At 40.2% G+C, this 16,736-nt stretch overlaps 2 protein-coding genes and 1 long non-coding RNA gene across 5 annotated transcripts in view; 1 reads left to right on the plus strand and 2 right to left on the minus strand.

The window, feature by feature from the left end:
* The window catches only part of PDCD2 (programmed cell death 2), a 10,760-nt gene extending 5,486 nt beyond the window's left edge, over positions 1 to 5,274 (minus strand). For both annotated transcript variants that reach the window (XM_038394354.2, XM_043511333.1), the window contains exons 1-3: positions 4,866 to 5,274; positions 4,282 to 4,524; positions 1,073 to 1,234 (exon numbers count right to left, since the gene is read on the minus strand). In XM_038394354.2, coding sequence (XP_038250282.2) covers positions 1,073 to 1,234; positions 4,282 to 4,524; positions 4,866 to 5,259 — 799 coding nt within the window. In that variant the 5' untranslated portion in view covers positions 5,260 to 5,274. The remainder of the gene's footprint in view (positions 1 to 1,072; positions 1,235 to 4,281; positions 4,525 to 4,865) is intronic.
* A 20-nt stretch (positions 5,275 to 5,294) lies between these two features.
* LOC119852841 lies at positions 5,295 to 10,055 on the plus strand. The gene is made up of 4 exons (XR_005291845.2): positions 5,295 to 5,478; positions 7,816 to 7,878; positions 8,077 to 8,377; positions 9,366 to 10,055. It is a non-coding gene; the product is annotated as an uncharacterized LOC119852841 (long non-coding RNA).
* The window catches only part of GNPAT (glyceronephosphate O-acyltransferase), a 39,001-nt gene continuing 28,499 nt past the window's right edge, over positions 6,235 to 16,736 (minus strand). For both annotated transcript variants that reach the window (XM_038394703.2, XM_038394702.2), the window contains exons 10-16: positions 16,009 to 16,254; positions 14,890 to 14,969; positions 12,214 to 12,354; positions 9,537 to 9,636; positions 9,340 to 9,433; positions 7,593 to 7,654; positions 6,235 to 7,326 (exon numbers count right to left, since the gene is read on the minus strand). In XM_038394703.2, the coding sequence (XP_038250631.1) occupies positions 7,283 to 7,326; positions 7,593 to 7,654; positions 9,340 to 9,433; positions 9,537 to 9,636; positions 12,214 to 12,354; positions 14,890 to 14,969; positions 16,009 to 16,254 (767 nt within the window). In that variant the 3' untranslated portion in view covers positions 6,235 to 7,282. The remainder of the gene's footprint in view (positions 7,327 to 7,592; positions 7,655 to 9,339; positions 9,434 to 9,536; positions 9,637 to 12,213; positions 12,355 to 14,889; positions 14,970 to 16,008; positions 16,255 to 16,736) is intronic.

Here is a 16,736-nt window from a genome sequence, read left to right on the forward strand (position 1 = left end):
AAACTTATTTCACTGTTCATAAGCACACTGGGGGGGGGGGGGGGAAGGGTGCAACTGCCTGCAGGGCTCCCCCCAATTCCTGCTAAAAGCCCAGGGGATGATGAAGCACCAGCACTAGAAGGATTAACCCCCCCCCCGTGCTTTCAGGGTTGTACATAGGTGCCCATGGGGCAGGGGCACATGCCAACCTGGCACATAGGGTGTTTTCTTACCCAGACAAACTTGGGGTGCAAAAAGTTGCTCCTCCTCCATGGTTTTGTGCTAATTATTTTTGTTTTCAGAGAAAGAAAAATATTTTTGGGGATGTGGCAAAACCTGTATATCAAAACTTCCTTTTCACAAAAAACCCCAGACAAACAAAAAAAATCCCTCCAGCTTTGTCCCCTTCTCCCCCCCACCGCAGTCTTCTGTTTGTGAGCTGGCCTCTGCTGGATCCAGCGACACCTAGTGGTGGCCAGCAGCTCAGCAGCCCACTTCCGTGCGGGGCAAAAAAAGGAAATTCTGCGCAGAACATTAATTTCTGCACACACACTGCATTGTGCAGTGGCACAACATTCCCCCCAGGAGCATATGGAGAGTTAGCAAACCCATTTTCAAAACAGGTTTAAGCTTTCTTTTAGCACAGGCCAGATTTTAGGTACAGCTGGGTAAATATTTTAACAGCTACTAACTACAAGTTGTCTCCAAAAGTAAACCTAGAGACTAAGAGAAGTCTTCAAGGAATCCCCCTACCAAACCAGAACACTGGCACAGTGCTAAGAATCTAGTCACTAGTTACCTCATTAGCATGCTTTCAATAAAATTTAAAAATGGTAATTTAAATGAATCATATATACTTTTACATGCATCATAAATGACATGCACATGGTGACGAACCGTAGTTAACAGAAGCAGTAGCTACAGTGGGTTTTTTCCATTTTCCTCAATGATGATTTGTAGACTAATCCTTTGTAATATGTAGTTTATATTTAAACTTGATTTAAAATCACTGAATATTTCAATTTGTGAAGCAACATACAATGCATATAGAAAACTCTCTCTTGGAAGTTTTTATTTTTATTTTATTTCTTACTTGAGCTGCCTGCAGCCTCCAATTCTTCATGTTTCTCCAAGTCCTTTTGTGTATCTGCATCTGTTTGACTGTCACCAGTCGTTTCCATTTCCTCAGGTTCTATTACAATTTCATACTCTGGAAAAAGGAACTTGTGATCTGGAATTGCAGTGTCCAATTGAGCTGCAACACACAAGAGAACTACTGTTTTTATCATTTCACTGCTTTATGCTATATTTCACGTTCTCTCCTGCTTAAAACTGCACCGTCAAGGTTGGCAAGGCAAATATGATTATTTATATAGTGTTAGTGCCTTGAGGCTTCAATCAGGATTGAGGCCTCACAGTGCTAGGCACTGCACAAATGAGTAAAACAACAACAGTCCCCCCCCAAATGAAATAAATCACTGTTCAGGAGTAAATGACAAGATGCAACAGGTAGATGAACAGACAAATTGGGGGTATGATGGACTGGAACACAAAATAGAGAGAGTCAACACAGACATGTTTGCCTAAGTAAGTAGTCTTAGTGATCAAAGTATGAAAACATTCTTTCACTTTACAGTGACTTGTTCTAGTAGTTTATTTTTTAAAATATCAGTTATCTGGGCTAAGAGAGTGGAAGTAGATTTATTAAAAAAGAGACAGCACATTGCAGAGATCTGTAAAATTAAAAGCCTTCCTTCTGACTAGTGTACTCACATGACGCAAGCATACAACACTAATATTTCTCCAGTAAATGCTTATTTGTTGTGAGTAAGACACAGGAAAAAATGTAGGCATACCACTGTGCACCAGAGCCCACATAACTAAGAGGACCACAGTAAATGATGAGAAAACAAAAGAACATTTTCAATAAAAATGATATGAAATAATAAGAAATCTACTCTATGCAGCATTCAGTTCTTGTGTCACTTTAACTACCCGCAAACAAGAATTTACGAGAAAAGCATACAAGTAGGGGAAGAGTACAAAAGAAAATGTACCAAGTGCACCAATACCTGCTAGCACATAGTCTACTAACTTTGACTGTATTCCTTTAAGAATCAACTTGAGATGTTCCTTTACGCTTTTTAATTAAAACACCTTAAAAATGACCTGCAAAGGGGAAAAAAAAAGTTTTTGGCCATTTTGTTATTTATGACATTATGAAGGCCAGAAAGCTGTCATTGAGACTGGAGGTTTTTTGCTTTAGAACTATCAGGAATATAAAAAAAAAAAAAAAAAAAAAAAAAAAATCTTGTAATCCTTGTTTTCACTAAAAAACTCTGGATATAGATTGGGACTTTGTAGCCCTTAGTTGAAAGATGATGGTGTTCAATCTTTAATTGAAAAAAAAAAAAAATCTTTTCTCCCAAGTGTCTGAGTTAGATAGGAGTTATACATATCTCCTATACATATATACATTTTTAAACGGTCAATAAAAGAAGCCAATCTTCCTCAGTTGCTTTTCTGATTACATAAATTTACTAATTTTCAGGAGAGGCAAAGTAGACAATATCTTAATTTCTGAAGTGTAAATCTAGCAATAAAAGAACTTCTGGAAAAAATCTGCAGCAAGGGAGATTTAGGTCAGATGTTAGGAAAAACTTTCTAACTATAAGGCTACTTAAGCTCTGGAATAGGCTTCCAAAGGAGGCTGTGGAATCCCCATCATTGGAGTTTTTTAAAAACATGTTGAACAAATGCGTATCAGAGATGGTCTAGGGTTACCTCAGCGCAGGGGGCTGGACTTGACCTGTCGAGTTCCCTTCCAGCCCTACATTTCTAGGATTCTATTCATGCCTTCTTTATAAGTCATAAAGCAACACTTATTTTCTTTCCTTTGCAAGTCATTAAACCACCAACCAAGACATTTTGATGAAAAAAGTTTAGTTTTTGTTTTTTCTGCAACAATACTGACTTCTTGAACAGTTTTATATTATTTTGGTTGCAGTACCAGTATTATTACTATTTTGCATATTTTCTTTAACAAATGATACAATTTATGCAAGGCCAAGCAAGTTAAAAATAAATCTTTAGCTTAATTTGTTTGTCTTTGTTTGCAGTATTGTTGTTTATCATCTTGTCATACCCTACATCATTTATTACAATTAAAACAAACCAATTCAGATAAGCCATGCTCTATTGTTACACCCAGGTTTCACAAAGCTCCCTTTCCACATTACAAATTACCGGCTTATAAATGCAAGGATGTTTTCTGGACCACCAACCATGCCCACACGTCACCATGCAAAGCAGATACAACAATATCTATGGCCAAATATAAGATTCCTCACTACACACTAGGTTACATAATGTGTTTATCTATTTATTAGCAACAAAACAATCTTAATATTTAACAGGAACTTTGGGGACTTCCTTGTTTATCCTGATTATATTTGGTTGGGGAAATTGTAACACTTCATCCTTGTTCTGTACCCAAATATCAGGAACATTTCAAGAAGTGAAACAACAGGATATTTAGTAAGCCAAAAACATTGTTCTGCATTCCTTTCCTCAAAAAGGGTTATTCAAAGGTCTAATGAACCAAACGAAACTAGGCCTGTATCCAAATTGATTATGCACTTGCCTATATAGATTACTAACTAACTATGTGAGATTATATATACATATATATACATAGTATGTATAGACCTGATTCATTAAATACACTTAGGCCCTTACCATTCTATATGAGGTAAGTTCACCTAATGACACTCTCAACTCCTTACATTAACAATCACTTCCCAACATGGTTAATGCAGTTCTATTTTGGACCACAGAAGGAACTTAACCCTTGTGTTTTAACCGTGAATCACGTGGAAAGCCACAGACACCCCATTATCATTGAATTTGTCCTACAAATAGAATCAAAACTTAGTATTCTCTTTAAAACAATATGGCCTTTGATTTTCCTAATTGTTTACAGAGATTTATGGCATAATAAAGATGTGGACATAATCTTCTAGTCAATTTAGAAGGAAATACAGATTAGTGTTATTTCTCCTGTGCAATGTACTGTGTCTAGCAAAAAGAACAAGAACAATGGTTGACTCTTCCCCCGCTAGATTATTAAGATTGTAAGTAACTCTTGTTGGACTTGCAACATACTTTTGTTCCATACTGCACTACATCTTAAGAAGTTCTGTTTAAAATATAAACGGCAAAGAAGAAAACAAGCAGCAGCAGCATTGCGTTATCTTCCAGACAGAAACTTCCCAGGTTTATTTTAAATTCCACTTAACTCACCTGACTGCATACAAGATAGTTTGTGTCCCAATTTCCAATCGACAGTCTGATGATCTTTACTACAGTAATGGGCCCTGTGACATTTGGAACATGTCTTTGGCCCTAAACAGCCACAGACTCTGCATAGATGAGCTCCACATTGAAGCTGCAGGTTCACAGGGGGATGATCTTCCGGAGGGGGCGTTTCAGGGGGCGGATCATAGGAATAGGCGTCATTCCTCCTGGGAAGCTGGTTCCTAAAAACTTGAAAGAAACACAGGAGTGAAGGGACCAAATGCCATTTGTCCGAAGCGCAGCAGCATAGGGCACTTCCCAAAAGCCTGCGAGTGATGGTTTGGGGTTTTATTTTTTGCACCTAGGAAACCTACCCACGGGCCGGGCCGCCCGGTGTTAGGCGCTGTACAAAGGCAGCACAGACGTTGCCCCGGAGAGTTTACACATCACTGGGGGGCGGGGGGAGTCCACCTGTGGAGGGAGCGGTAGGGCGGGAAGGAGGCGCCCCGCGTGGAGGGAAGGTGGGTGCCGCGCGGAGCGGGAGGGGCAGGGCCCCCCTGACAGGTGCCGGGCGGGGGGGGGTCTCTCACCTCGCAGCGGGCCCTGGGCCCCGGGCGGGTAGCAGGCGGGCCCGCGGCAGCAGAACACGAAGAGGCCGCGGTGGAAGGCGTCGGGGCGGCCGGGGAGCGGCGCGTAGAGCTGCAGCAGGAAGGCGCAGGGCCGCCCGCACCGCCCGCAGCGCAGCTCGGCAGGGCCCGGCAGCCCGGACTCGCCCAGCCACGCCGGCCGCCCCCCCACCTTGCTGGGGAACTGGGCGCTGCGCAGGCGCCACGGGGCCGCCTCCTCCGCGAACCCCAGCTCCACGCGCGAGCCCATCCCCGCGGCCCAACTCGCGCGCACCGGAAGTGGGCCGTGCCACAAGTCGTCCGACCGGCTCCTATGCCGGAAGTGCGCGCTGCCGAAACGCGTCCCCCCGGCTCCCATACCGGAAGTGCGGGCTGTTGCAATTAGCACGGACCCCTGTCAAGCTCCGGAAGCGGGGGCTGCGGCCGACTTGCTCCGTCGTGGGAGGCTCGGGGGGAAGCTCGTGTTGTTTCTTTGCTCCACTGTCAGACCCGACCGCGGAGCCGCCTATAGCGCCGGGGCCGGGGCCATACTCCAGCCCCTGGAAACCATCATCAAACCAAGCTGTGGCCCAGGAAGGTGAGGGGGGAGGGGGGTGGTTGTTGCCACCAGGCCCAGCGCCTGCCAGGGGAGGGCTGATGTGAGGGAGACTCACAGAAAAAGGTTTAGAACCCCGTTCCTATAGTAACTTCCATGTACACATCCTACCCCTTTTACACATTAGTTACCTGCTAGATACGTGGGTGTTTATGCAGTTAGTTTTACATTTACAGTGTTCTTCATTTAAAAAAAAAACGCCTCTTAAACTACAGGTTCAACTCCCCCCGGGTGACATGCAGTTAACTCAAGGCTAGCAGTCAGCTGATGATGCACAACACCTGTAGCAGAGGAAATTTTAGATAGGGAGCTATAGTAAATCTCACCACACACACACAAATTAAACCACTCAAACGTTAGGAAATGCCAGAATTAAGGTGGCTAGTGCCCCCCCTCCAATTTGAGTGTTTGTGCAGCATTAAGCATTTGTGGGTGTAATTTCCTAGGATTTAAAAAATATATAGTTAATCATCATATTGTCACCCCAAATGATCATCAGCTGGGTTGAAACCCACTGAGCCAATGGACTGTTGTCATACCCTCTGTGCGAGGGATGTGACATTTTAGCAGTGAGTTGCACAGATGTTTACTGACAGGAGAAGAATGGTCAGACTCAAGATCTTACATTCCAGGTTTTTTGTCCCAATCTACTCCCCTACTCCTAGTCCACCTCTTGTCCCATCTGAATTCAAATAAGGCGCCTTCCTCCTTTACACTGCCAGGCCCAGTAAGGAGAAGAAATCTCCGTCCTTTCCATTCTGGTACCTAGACCCAGAACCAATGTGGCCCAGAGCAGCCTAGAACTAAAACTGCAGGGAAAGTTCTGCTTAGCTCTGGCTGCAGCATGCCCAGAACGTTTAGGGAACTTAGCTAAGAAACTGTAGCAAGTCTGTTTTGAGCACGTATGAACTCCCCCCCACCCAAAAAAAAAAGCTTAAAACTAAGCCAAGTTTAGGCAGATTTTCATGGGACAGCAAGACACAACCCTGATACAAACACCACCTTCACAGGTGGTGGTGGTACCAGAATATACATATCTATTTATATAGTATACACACAGATCACACAGTAGTTGAGAAGAGCAGTAACACTGACAAAATGCATTTTATAAAGCCTCATTCACAAAGAAACAACAAGACATTGCACAATAACTATTGATATCAATATTTTAACAATTGAAAACAGCACAAACTGCTTTAAACTCAGTTTTAAATGCTAAGGCAGATTTTGCACAGAAGCTAAATACTTGGTAGTCCCAGCTGCACGTAAAATAAATACAAAACAAGTGATAAGATAGAAGCAGGATTTTGGAAGTTACAGGACATTTATTCTATGAAAGACGACCATAATGGCAATATCATAGATATGACAACCAGCAACATTTTTGTCTAAATATTATGTTTAATGTTAAGTCTTTAGTTCTCAGTTACAGTTTCACATTGATGAAATAACCTATTTGAAACAAAACATTTCCTTGTAACAAAACTACAAAAGTATTTAAACTAGATGTTTGTGCATTTTTTTCCTTAAATATGTATCCAAAAAGATGTTTACATTTAGTTTAAAAAGGAACACAGTAAACATCAGTACTGACAAAGTTCAGTACTGGTAATGAAAATATTCCACTTGAGCAACCTTTGCCCACTATCTAGTATAATACATACAAAAATTCCCAAATGGAAAAGGCAAGACTTATACTTCTGTACCTATCCAGCTGAGTACTTGTCAGTGTTCCTTGCGGATTATAGTGCACACAGTCAAGTAATTCAAAGCCTTTTGATTAATATTAAAGTCTTGCGGTCACAAGTTTCCTTATGGGTATCTGAGAATCTAAGGGATGAAAGAAAAGCGCATACATTGATTAGAAGACTACGTCCAATGCCAACCTGGAGTTAAAAATGCAAGCAAGAACGTTTTAAAAACAGCTTATTTTTCATTCAGATCTCACATTAGTATTTTTACTGCATATGTTGTAATGCGATACCAGACATAACGTGACTTTCAATGGGAATTAGGTATCTAACTGTTCTTTGTGACTTTGAAAATCTCCCCATAAATACATGTTTAACTAGTATACCAATAAGAAATACACTTACCAAACATTTCTGCTGTTTTATTGAGTGCCTCTTTGTTTACAGTGTAAGTAAATCCATTGGTCCTATATATGGAGGAAAAAAAAACCAAACGAACAGTAATAAGCTGTTATTCTTTTGGGATGGGAAAAATTAATATTTAAGAAAAGGATACTACTTCAAAGTTATCTGGAGCAAATAATAATTTTCATTATTCTTCCTCCATAAATTTTACCCACATAATCAGCTTTGAAAGATCTGCTGACACATCACAGATGTTCTTTGAAAAAGTCATACTACAGAAGAATAGGTATGCTTCTAGAACATTTATTTTTTCCCCTATATTTCCCTTCCCCTGTTTTATTATATGAGTTTTAACTACCCATCTGAAATCAAGTTAGATCTTGAGCTAGTGTAAATCATCATAGCACCATTGCTTCCATGGAGCTACACCAATTTACCTCAGCTGAGGATGTGCCTCAAAAGTTTTTTTCTGTACCATACCTAGGTGCTGCGGAAAGGATGATACCACAATAGCAACAGTACCTCGCACTGACATATTCAAAAGTGCTCTACAAGTCTTAACTAATTCATCCTCACAACACCCCAGTGATGTAGGAAAGCATCACTATTTTACACTAGCGTTCCCACCAGAAGTAGTCTGTTGGCAGTCTTGATTGAAATCTGAGTGTTTGAGCTCGAAGGTCACGCAATCAAAGAACTAAGACAGCACACAACTAAGATCGCAGAACAAAGACCGAATATTCACAATAAATTGGATACATCATTTGGTCAACTGTGACTAGTATGTAAGTTTGTAAAAATGTGTATTAACAGACTATTCATAAAAGGGAAAAGGGCTAAATTTACCAGGTAATTTGCTCATTACAAACTGTTTGCCCCACTAACTAATACCATGGGAAGATCCATAATATATTATGGAATTTATAAAATATGAACACGTGTGTATACACACACACACACACTATTTTTATAGCATTAGTTGGTCTCATATTTTATCAGTTAACCCTAGTATTTATTCACAATTAAAAATGTTAGTGTAGCTTCAATTCATTTAACTTGCAGTGCTAAAGCAAAAGTCAACACAATGGTATAGTCAGAATGAGCCGTTTATTGTATTGCCTGTAACAGTCATTTGTGACTCCATTTTAATAAAAAGAAGATAAAAAAAACTAGCTATTTTTAAGTGTGTTACAAACAATCTATGCAAACAGAGCAGAATCCTGTTTATCCAAAGGTCTGGGGGAAACACCTCAAACCTCAAGATAAAAAAGAAATGGGGTCCAAAGATTTAAAAGCCAGCTAGTGAACTCTAAATTCTGCATTTCAGATCGCATAATCCTAGTATAGAATGAAGAGATGCCATATTTGGGGAATTGGCGCATACAAAGAAGGTGCCAACTTTGACTCAGTATGACGCTGGGGAGTATGTAATCAAAATGTAGTTGGCTCAAATTCAGAAAATCAGGGTTGTAATATATTGTTTAGTATTTTACAGGTCAACCATTAAGATATCAGATAAAAGAGCCCCATGGTTCTGTATGTGAATTATGATACACTAACGGAAGTATCTCCAAAGTATAACCACTCATTGCAATTGATAATTACGTTAGATCTCATCCTTGGATCTAGTTAGACTCATAATTACAGCACATTTATCTGCATTTATCTCCAACTTGTGTCCAGACCTCAGCAAAATTCTTTTACTAATAATATTCTTGCAAACCCGAGGACCTCTTGTATTACTTACGTTTTCATCTTCTTCACTACATCTAGGCGCACAAAAGCTGCCAAGGCGTTTTTCTGCAAGTCAGAAGACAAAACTTCATAACATGGAGTGCTTCCTACGGAGAAAGCATAGGGGGCAATTAAAAGTCCATTAATTATTCAAACTATTACACATGTAAGGAATCACAGCACCAACACCACCACACAAAGCAAACATACCTGTCTCAAGAAGCTGAAAAGCAAAGTTACGGATTCCAAGTATAAACTGCTTCTCGGTAAAGACCTCTTTTATTTCTTTTGAAAGATATCTTCCGATTATCTAAAAAATAAAATTTTTAAAAAAAAAGTGTTTGAGCTTTTCCTCTTATTCTGTAACTTGAATTGGTCTTTAATTACAAACAAATATTTTTAAAGGAATAACATATCCTTCTAATAATCAATTTGGCAGACACATTTTTAATAGGCTAACAAATATAACATTATGCAAAGCATTAGAAAATGTTAATGTTGTTTGGGTAATCATAACAAGAATCTTAGTATTTAAAACAATACTGACAGAATAATAAATCATATTAGAAACTGGTTTATGGTCCTTGTCTTTGAAAAAGTTGCCTTGCTGTCAAAAGTGACATTCCCCATCTGTGAAATGGGTGTTGCTGAAAAGGAAAGTGAGATCCAGAAGTGAAGGAACCTGTCCTAGGTCAACAGTGAGTCAGTGGAAGAGCCAGCAATAAACCAACAAGCATGTGGACAAGGGAAATCCAGTGGACATAGTGTATTTAGATTTTCAGAAAGCCTTTGACAAAGTCCCTCACCAAAGGCTCTTAAGCAAAGTAAGCAGTCATGGGGTAAGAGGAAAGGTTCTCCCATGGATTGGTAACTGATTAAAAGAGAGAAAACAAAGGGTAGGAATAAATGGTCAGTTTTCAGAATGGAAAGAGGTAAATAGCGGTGTCCCTAAGGGGTCTGTACTGGGCCTAGTCCTATTTAACATATTCATAAAATGATCTGGAAAATGGGATAAATAGTGAGGTGGCAAAATTTGCAGATGATACAAAACTACTCAAGATAGTTAAGTCCCAGGCAGACTGTGAAGAGCTACAAAAGCTCTCTCAAAACTGGGTGACTGGGCCAAAAAAAAAAAAAAAAAAAAAAAAAAAAAAAAGGGCAGATTAAATTCAATGTTGATAAATGCAAAGTAATGCACACCGGAAAACATAATCCTAACTGTACATATAAAATGATGGGGTCTAAATTAGCTGTTACTACTCAAGAAAAAGATCTTGGAGTCATTGTGGATAGTTCTCTGAAAACATCCACTCAACGTGCGCAGCAGTCAAAGAAGCAAACAGAATGTTGGGAATCATTTGGAAAGGGATAGATAATAAGACAGAAAATATCATATTGCCCCTCTATAAATCCATGGTACGACCACATCTCGAATACTGCATGAAGATGTGATTGCCCCATCTCAAAAAAAGATATATTGGAATTGGAAAAGGTTCAGAAAAAGGAAACAAAAATTATTAGGCATTTTGGAACAGCTGCCGTATGAGGAGAGATGAATAAGATTGGGACTTTTCAGGTTGGAAAAGAGATAACTAAGGGGGGGGATATGATAGAGGTCTATAAAATCATGACTGGTGCAGAGAAAGTAAATAAGGAAGTATTATTTACTCCTTCTCATAACACAAGAACTAGGGGTCACCAAATGAAATTAATAGGCAGCAGGTTTAAAAACAAACAAAAGGAAGTATTTTTTTCACACAACGCACAGTCAACCTGTGGAACTCCTTGCCAGATGATGTTGTGAAGGCCAAGACTATAACAGGGTTCAAAAAAGAACTAGATAAATTCATGGAGGATAGGTCCATCCATGGCTATTAGCCAGGATGGGCAGGGATGGTGTTCCTCGCCTCTGTTTGCCAGAAGCTGGGAATGGACGACAGGAAATGGATCACTTAATGATTACATGTTCTGTTCATTCCCACTGGGGAACCTGGCATTGGCCACTGTGAAAAAACAGGATACGGGGCTAGATGGACCTTTGGTCTGACCCAGTATGGACGTTCTTATGACCCTGATCGCTATGATCTAACCAATAACTGACACGGTTTCACAGTGGTGGGAATTTTCTATCCTCTTCTAACATTTATTTTATTTAAGAAGTGTAAAGAGTTAATTTAGTTTTGGTAGGCTTCGGCGGCAGGAGAGAATTAAAATAGACATTGACAGGGCGAAGAATTCCCACATAGGCTTTGGCCAAACATACAACCAACTTCTGCAGTTTGCATACTATCCACTTACATATGCTGAAGAAGTCCTCCTTCTAAGGACTGGCAATTAGCCCATTAACAACAGATTCCCTGAGAAGTGGGCTTTATAAATCCAGAGGGAATTATTTTCAAGGGAGAGGGCTAGAACCAAGGGAACCAGGTAGCCTACCCTTCCTCTTTTGGCTGAAAACGTACTCATTAATTTTTGACTTGAGCACTTTTTGTGCTGGGACCTAAACAGGACAAGGTGTGTGTCTCTCTGGATTTCTCTTCTTAAATAAACTGTCCTTCACAGGGCCAGAACACCAACCCTCACATGCAGATTCACTTATATAAGATACCACAGCTCCAATTAGCCTGTCACAAGAACCTTAGCACTACCACATAAAGTTAATTACCCTGTAATTTTTTTTTTAAAATCGGTGTCATGAGAGGGAACCAATCTCTTCACATCGTTGGATAAAACTTACTACTGCTATGTATCTTCTCCCTTCCACTCCCACCCACGCTAATACTTAGTGTTTGTACCACAGAAGAACCATGACTCATGCCATTTCCCATGGAAATTATGAGTTGGGAACAGGAGAGAGTAGGTGCAAACTTTGTGAAGAACTGTGTACCTGGTAACCTTCCATAAAAGGCCTGAACAGAGCTGCCAAAAAAACTGCTACAGAATTTCCTCTCTCTGTAACTAAGATTTCCTGGGGAGTCACCTGAATTACATCACATTTTGTAAGCAGAAAACATCCTTCTTCAAAGTCCTGTGGGGCAAAGGAAAAACAGTGTAATTGGTACTTTTCCCAACTAGAACAAGTGCAGCTAAGTCTCCTCATGCAAATAAGCATACAGCTACCATCAGGCTGCCACTGAAATTTCTGAAAGAAATTTCCTAGACACTCTCAGATATACCAAGAATCAATTTCTTAACAGGTATTGAGTTCATATTTTCACCAAGTTTATATTCTCAAACTGTGAGGCCTCATAATATAATGGCCTCTCTATCTTCACAGGAAGGCCTCTGGGACCTTGTCTTGTCTAGGAAAGAAGTTGGCATTACATCACTTAATCCAGGACTTTGTCCCAGTATGACGGGTGTTAGCTGGTCATGGTCAACCCTAGGCTCTCCACTAGCATCAATGACAACCATCTAACATAAGACATGTTAAAAGCTTTCTGGAGTAGGGACCATGCCATGGTTGAAGTGGAGTTAGTTATCATAAAGGTCAAACAAAACTGCTTTTCCTACTTAAGATAAGGCAGGAGATCTTCAAATGATGTTTAGGCACCTAACTTCTATGGAAAGTCAATGGGAATTCAGTGCCTAAATTTCTGCCAAGGTCTGTAAAAGTTCTATTTCTAAAGTAGTGCTTTGGCACCAACTTATTTTGGCTCAAAAAAGACTGGTTATGTTAATCTTCCAGTTCCTGGTTTGCTTCTGGTGATGAGCATTGTCTCTGAACTTTTCCAGTTAGAAATAATCATTACATTAATTTGATATTTCCAATCAGCAAATGGAGCAAAAAAGTTAATGTACATAAAATATTCTAGTAGTGCTGTCAAGCGATTAAAAAAATTTAATCGCAATGTTAAATAGAATACCATTTCTTTAAATATTTTTGGATGTTTTCTACGTTTTCAAGTATACTGATTTCAATTACAATATAGACAACAAAGTGTACAGTGCTCACTTTATATTTATTTTTATTACAAATATTTGCACTGTAAAAAAACAAGAAAAACAGTATTTTTCAATCCCATATTACAAGTACTGGAGTGCAATCTCTTTATCATGAAAGTTGAATGTACAACTGTAGAATTATGTATAAAAAAATAACTGCATTCAAAAATAAAATAATGTAAAACTTTAGAGCCCACAAGTCCACTCAGTCCTATTTCAGCCAGTCACTCAGACAAAGAAGTTTGGTTACAATTGGCAGGAGATAATGCTGCCCACTTCTTGTTTACAATGTTACCTGAAAGTGAGAAAAGACATTCGCACGGCACTGTTGTAGCCAGAGTTGCAAGATATTTACGTGCCAGATGCGCTAAAGATTCATATATCCCTTCATGCTTCAACCACCCTTCCAGGGGAAGTACGTCCATGCTGATGATGGGTTCTGCTCAATAATGATCCAAAGCATAGTAGACTGATGCATGTTCATTTTCATCATCCGAGTCAGATGCCACCAGCAGAAAGTTGATTTTTCTTTTTCGGTGTTTCAGGTTCTGTAGTTTCCACATCAGAGTGTTGCTCTTTTAAGACTTCTCAAAACATGCTCTACACCTTGTCCCTCTCAGATTTTGGATAGCACTTCAGATTCTTAAACCTTGGGTCGAATGCTGTAGCTATTTTTAGAAATCTCACATTGGTAAGTTCTTTGCGTTTTGTCAAATCTGCTGTGAAAGTGGTCTTAAGAAGAACATGTGCTGGGTCATCATCCTAAACTGCTATAACATGAAATATATGGCAGAATGTGGGTAAAACAGAGCAGGGGACATACAATTCTCCCACAAGGAGTTCAGTCACAAATTAAATTAACACATTTTTTTAACAATCATCATCAGCATGGAAGCATATCCTCTGGAATGGTGGCCGAAGCATGAAGGGGCATACGAATGTTTAGCATATCTGAAACGTAAATACCTTGCAACGCCTGCTACAAAAGTGCCATGTGAAAACCTGTTCTCACTTTCAGGGGACATTGTAAATAAGAAGCAGGCAGCAGTATCTCCCATCAATGTAAACAAACTTGTTTGTCTTAGCGATTGGCTGAACAAGAAGGAGGACTGAGTGGACTTGTAAACTCTAAAGCAGAGATCGGCAACCTTCGGAACATGGCCTGTCAGGGAAATCCGCGGGTGGGCCAGGATGGTTTGTTTACCTACAGCACCCAGAGGTTCGGCCAATGGCAGCTCCCACTGGCCACAGTTCACCGTTCCAAGCCAATGGGGGCTGCGGGAAGCGGTGCGGGCCACACCGGGGATAGTAGTTTTACATCTCACCTGAAAGACTGTTCTTTCAGCAGCACAAGCCCTTTAATGCTATATGGAGAAACTGCTGCAAAATCTTACTCATGGTAGAACTCGGCTTTTACTGAATGACCTACACTTGGTTTTCCTTTGAAATGTTCTTCCCATGTACTGATCAGGCTCACTCCTGCTTAGCTGAGATCTGACAAATCTCAGGCTCAAAGAATTTGCCACAGAACTCCCATTATGGAGTTCGTAAAGCTAATCCATCATGTACCCAGATAAAATTGCATGTACTCTTATTTATTTACACAGGATGCTTTTACCTTCAATGCAATGCCAGGGAAGAAGATGAACTCATCAGAAAAAATGTCTCGCAAGAAGTTGAAGCAGCTATAGATTTCCTCTGGGTGGGCGGGAGGGGGAGGGGGAGGGGGAAAAAAAGAGAAGGAAAAGAGAAGGTTAAGGATATAACATTGTTCATTTAAGTCATTTGTAAAATAAAGGGGGGGGGGAAGCCTTCAGTGTAAGAGGAAATTTCTAACAAGGGCACTATTAGCACAAATGTTTCACAGAGACTGATTCAACTTGAAATAGTATCAGAAAAAAAGGGAAAAGTTGGTTGTATTTGTGCAACCTCCCTGAACATACAGGAAATACTGTAGATGTTTAAAATTAACCTTTACCAAATCAAACATTTTCTGTTTAAAAAAAAGTTATCACAGGTACTGAACAAGGGAAAGTACTGACTGCTACAATATTTCACTGACACAAGCAAGGAGATGGAGAGACAAACTGCACTCTATGGGAATAAATCTAGAATGCAGGTAGTGCTAGAGTACGTGTACACACACTCAAACACCTGAACAGTCAGAGCAAGGCCACGTCCACACTAAACTATTCCACAACCCTATCAAACAGCATTCAGACCTTACTAAAGGAAGTAGCTTGTTTCAAATACTGTTCCATATACCACAACTGGAGCGTGGAAAGCTATTTACACCGTCTGTTTGCAGGAGTTGGTCCTCCCAGGCAAGCTCCCAATGCAAATCAGAAGCCAACAAGAGAAAGGCCTGCAAAGTATCTACTTTCAAGTCAGTAATATGTTGCAGATCAGTATAAATAATGTCAGGAATCATGAGAGTCACATTAACTTGTCCCATGACTTAATACATTGCAAAAACATCTGCCGTGGTTCCCAGAGGAATGCTGTAACATGGCTGTGAAAATGGGTTAGCTTTGTGCTAGTGTGAACAGAGCATTAAAAAAGCTGCAAAAAATAAAATAAAATAAATCTCAAAATCTGATGCCAGTGGGCCTCATTCTGAACGTTGGTTTAAATATTCAATTTGGTTAGCACCCCGTGACATCAGCAGGCACTCCAGGAGCCCAACACCTCTGAAAGTCAGGTCAACCTGCATTAGAATATATTATTATGAAGTTACCTTTTCTGAAACTTTGCGTCATCTGCAATGCTACTGCCACCAGAGACGGGCGCACAAACACATTTAGCAACTGGTTCCTGTAGGCTCCACACATGAGGATGGAGAGAGCCCGTTTAAAAACAAGCTCCTCTGTAGCTCCATCCTCCATTCCCATGTCATTTAAAACCACTTGGCCGTTGACAAGGCTCACAATGTTGGAGTGCAGGGCAAGGCTGGACGTGACTGCTTTATTGGCACATAGATTATCTAGTAAAAAGACATAACACTCAGGCAAATGCTAAAGGAAAAAAGTAAGTACAGAATGTATATTACATTATATTTTGCAACCTAGAACAATTTTTACCTCTAGGAACACTTAGAAAACTGTCCTAGGATGATCCACGTTGGAAAGAGGCAGAAAAAAAACATGGGGTGAGGTGGAGAGAATAATTTCAGGCATTGCTGGAACTACAACCTAGACCTTATCAGTAGGGCTTTCCCAAATTCACGGTCCATTTTGGTCAATTTCATGGTCACAGGATTTTAAAAGTCATAAATTTCATGATTTCAACTATTTAAATCTGAAATTTCAGTGTTGTAATTGTAGGAGTCTTGACCCAAAAAAGGAGTTGTGGGTGGCTCACAAGGTTATTGTAGTGGGGGTTGTGGTATTGCCACTTTTACACTTCTGCGCTGCTGCCTGCACAGTTGGGCCATCTGTCAGCAGCTGCCACTCTCTGCCTGCCCTG

This window comes from Dermochelys coriacea, chromosome 3 (genome assembly GCF_009764565.3).
Source record: "Dermochelys coriacea isolate rDerCor1 chromosome 3, rDerCor1.pri.v4, whole genome shotgun sequence".
NCBI lineage: Eukaryota > Metazoa > Chordata > Testudines > Dermochelyidae > Dermochelys > Dermochelys coriacea.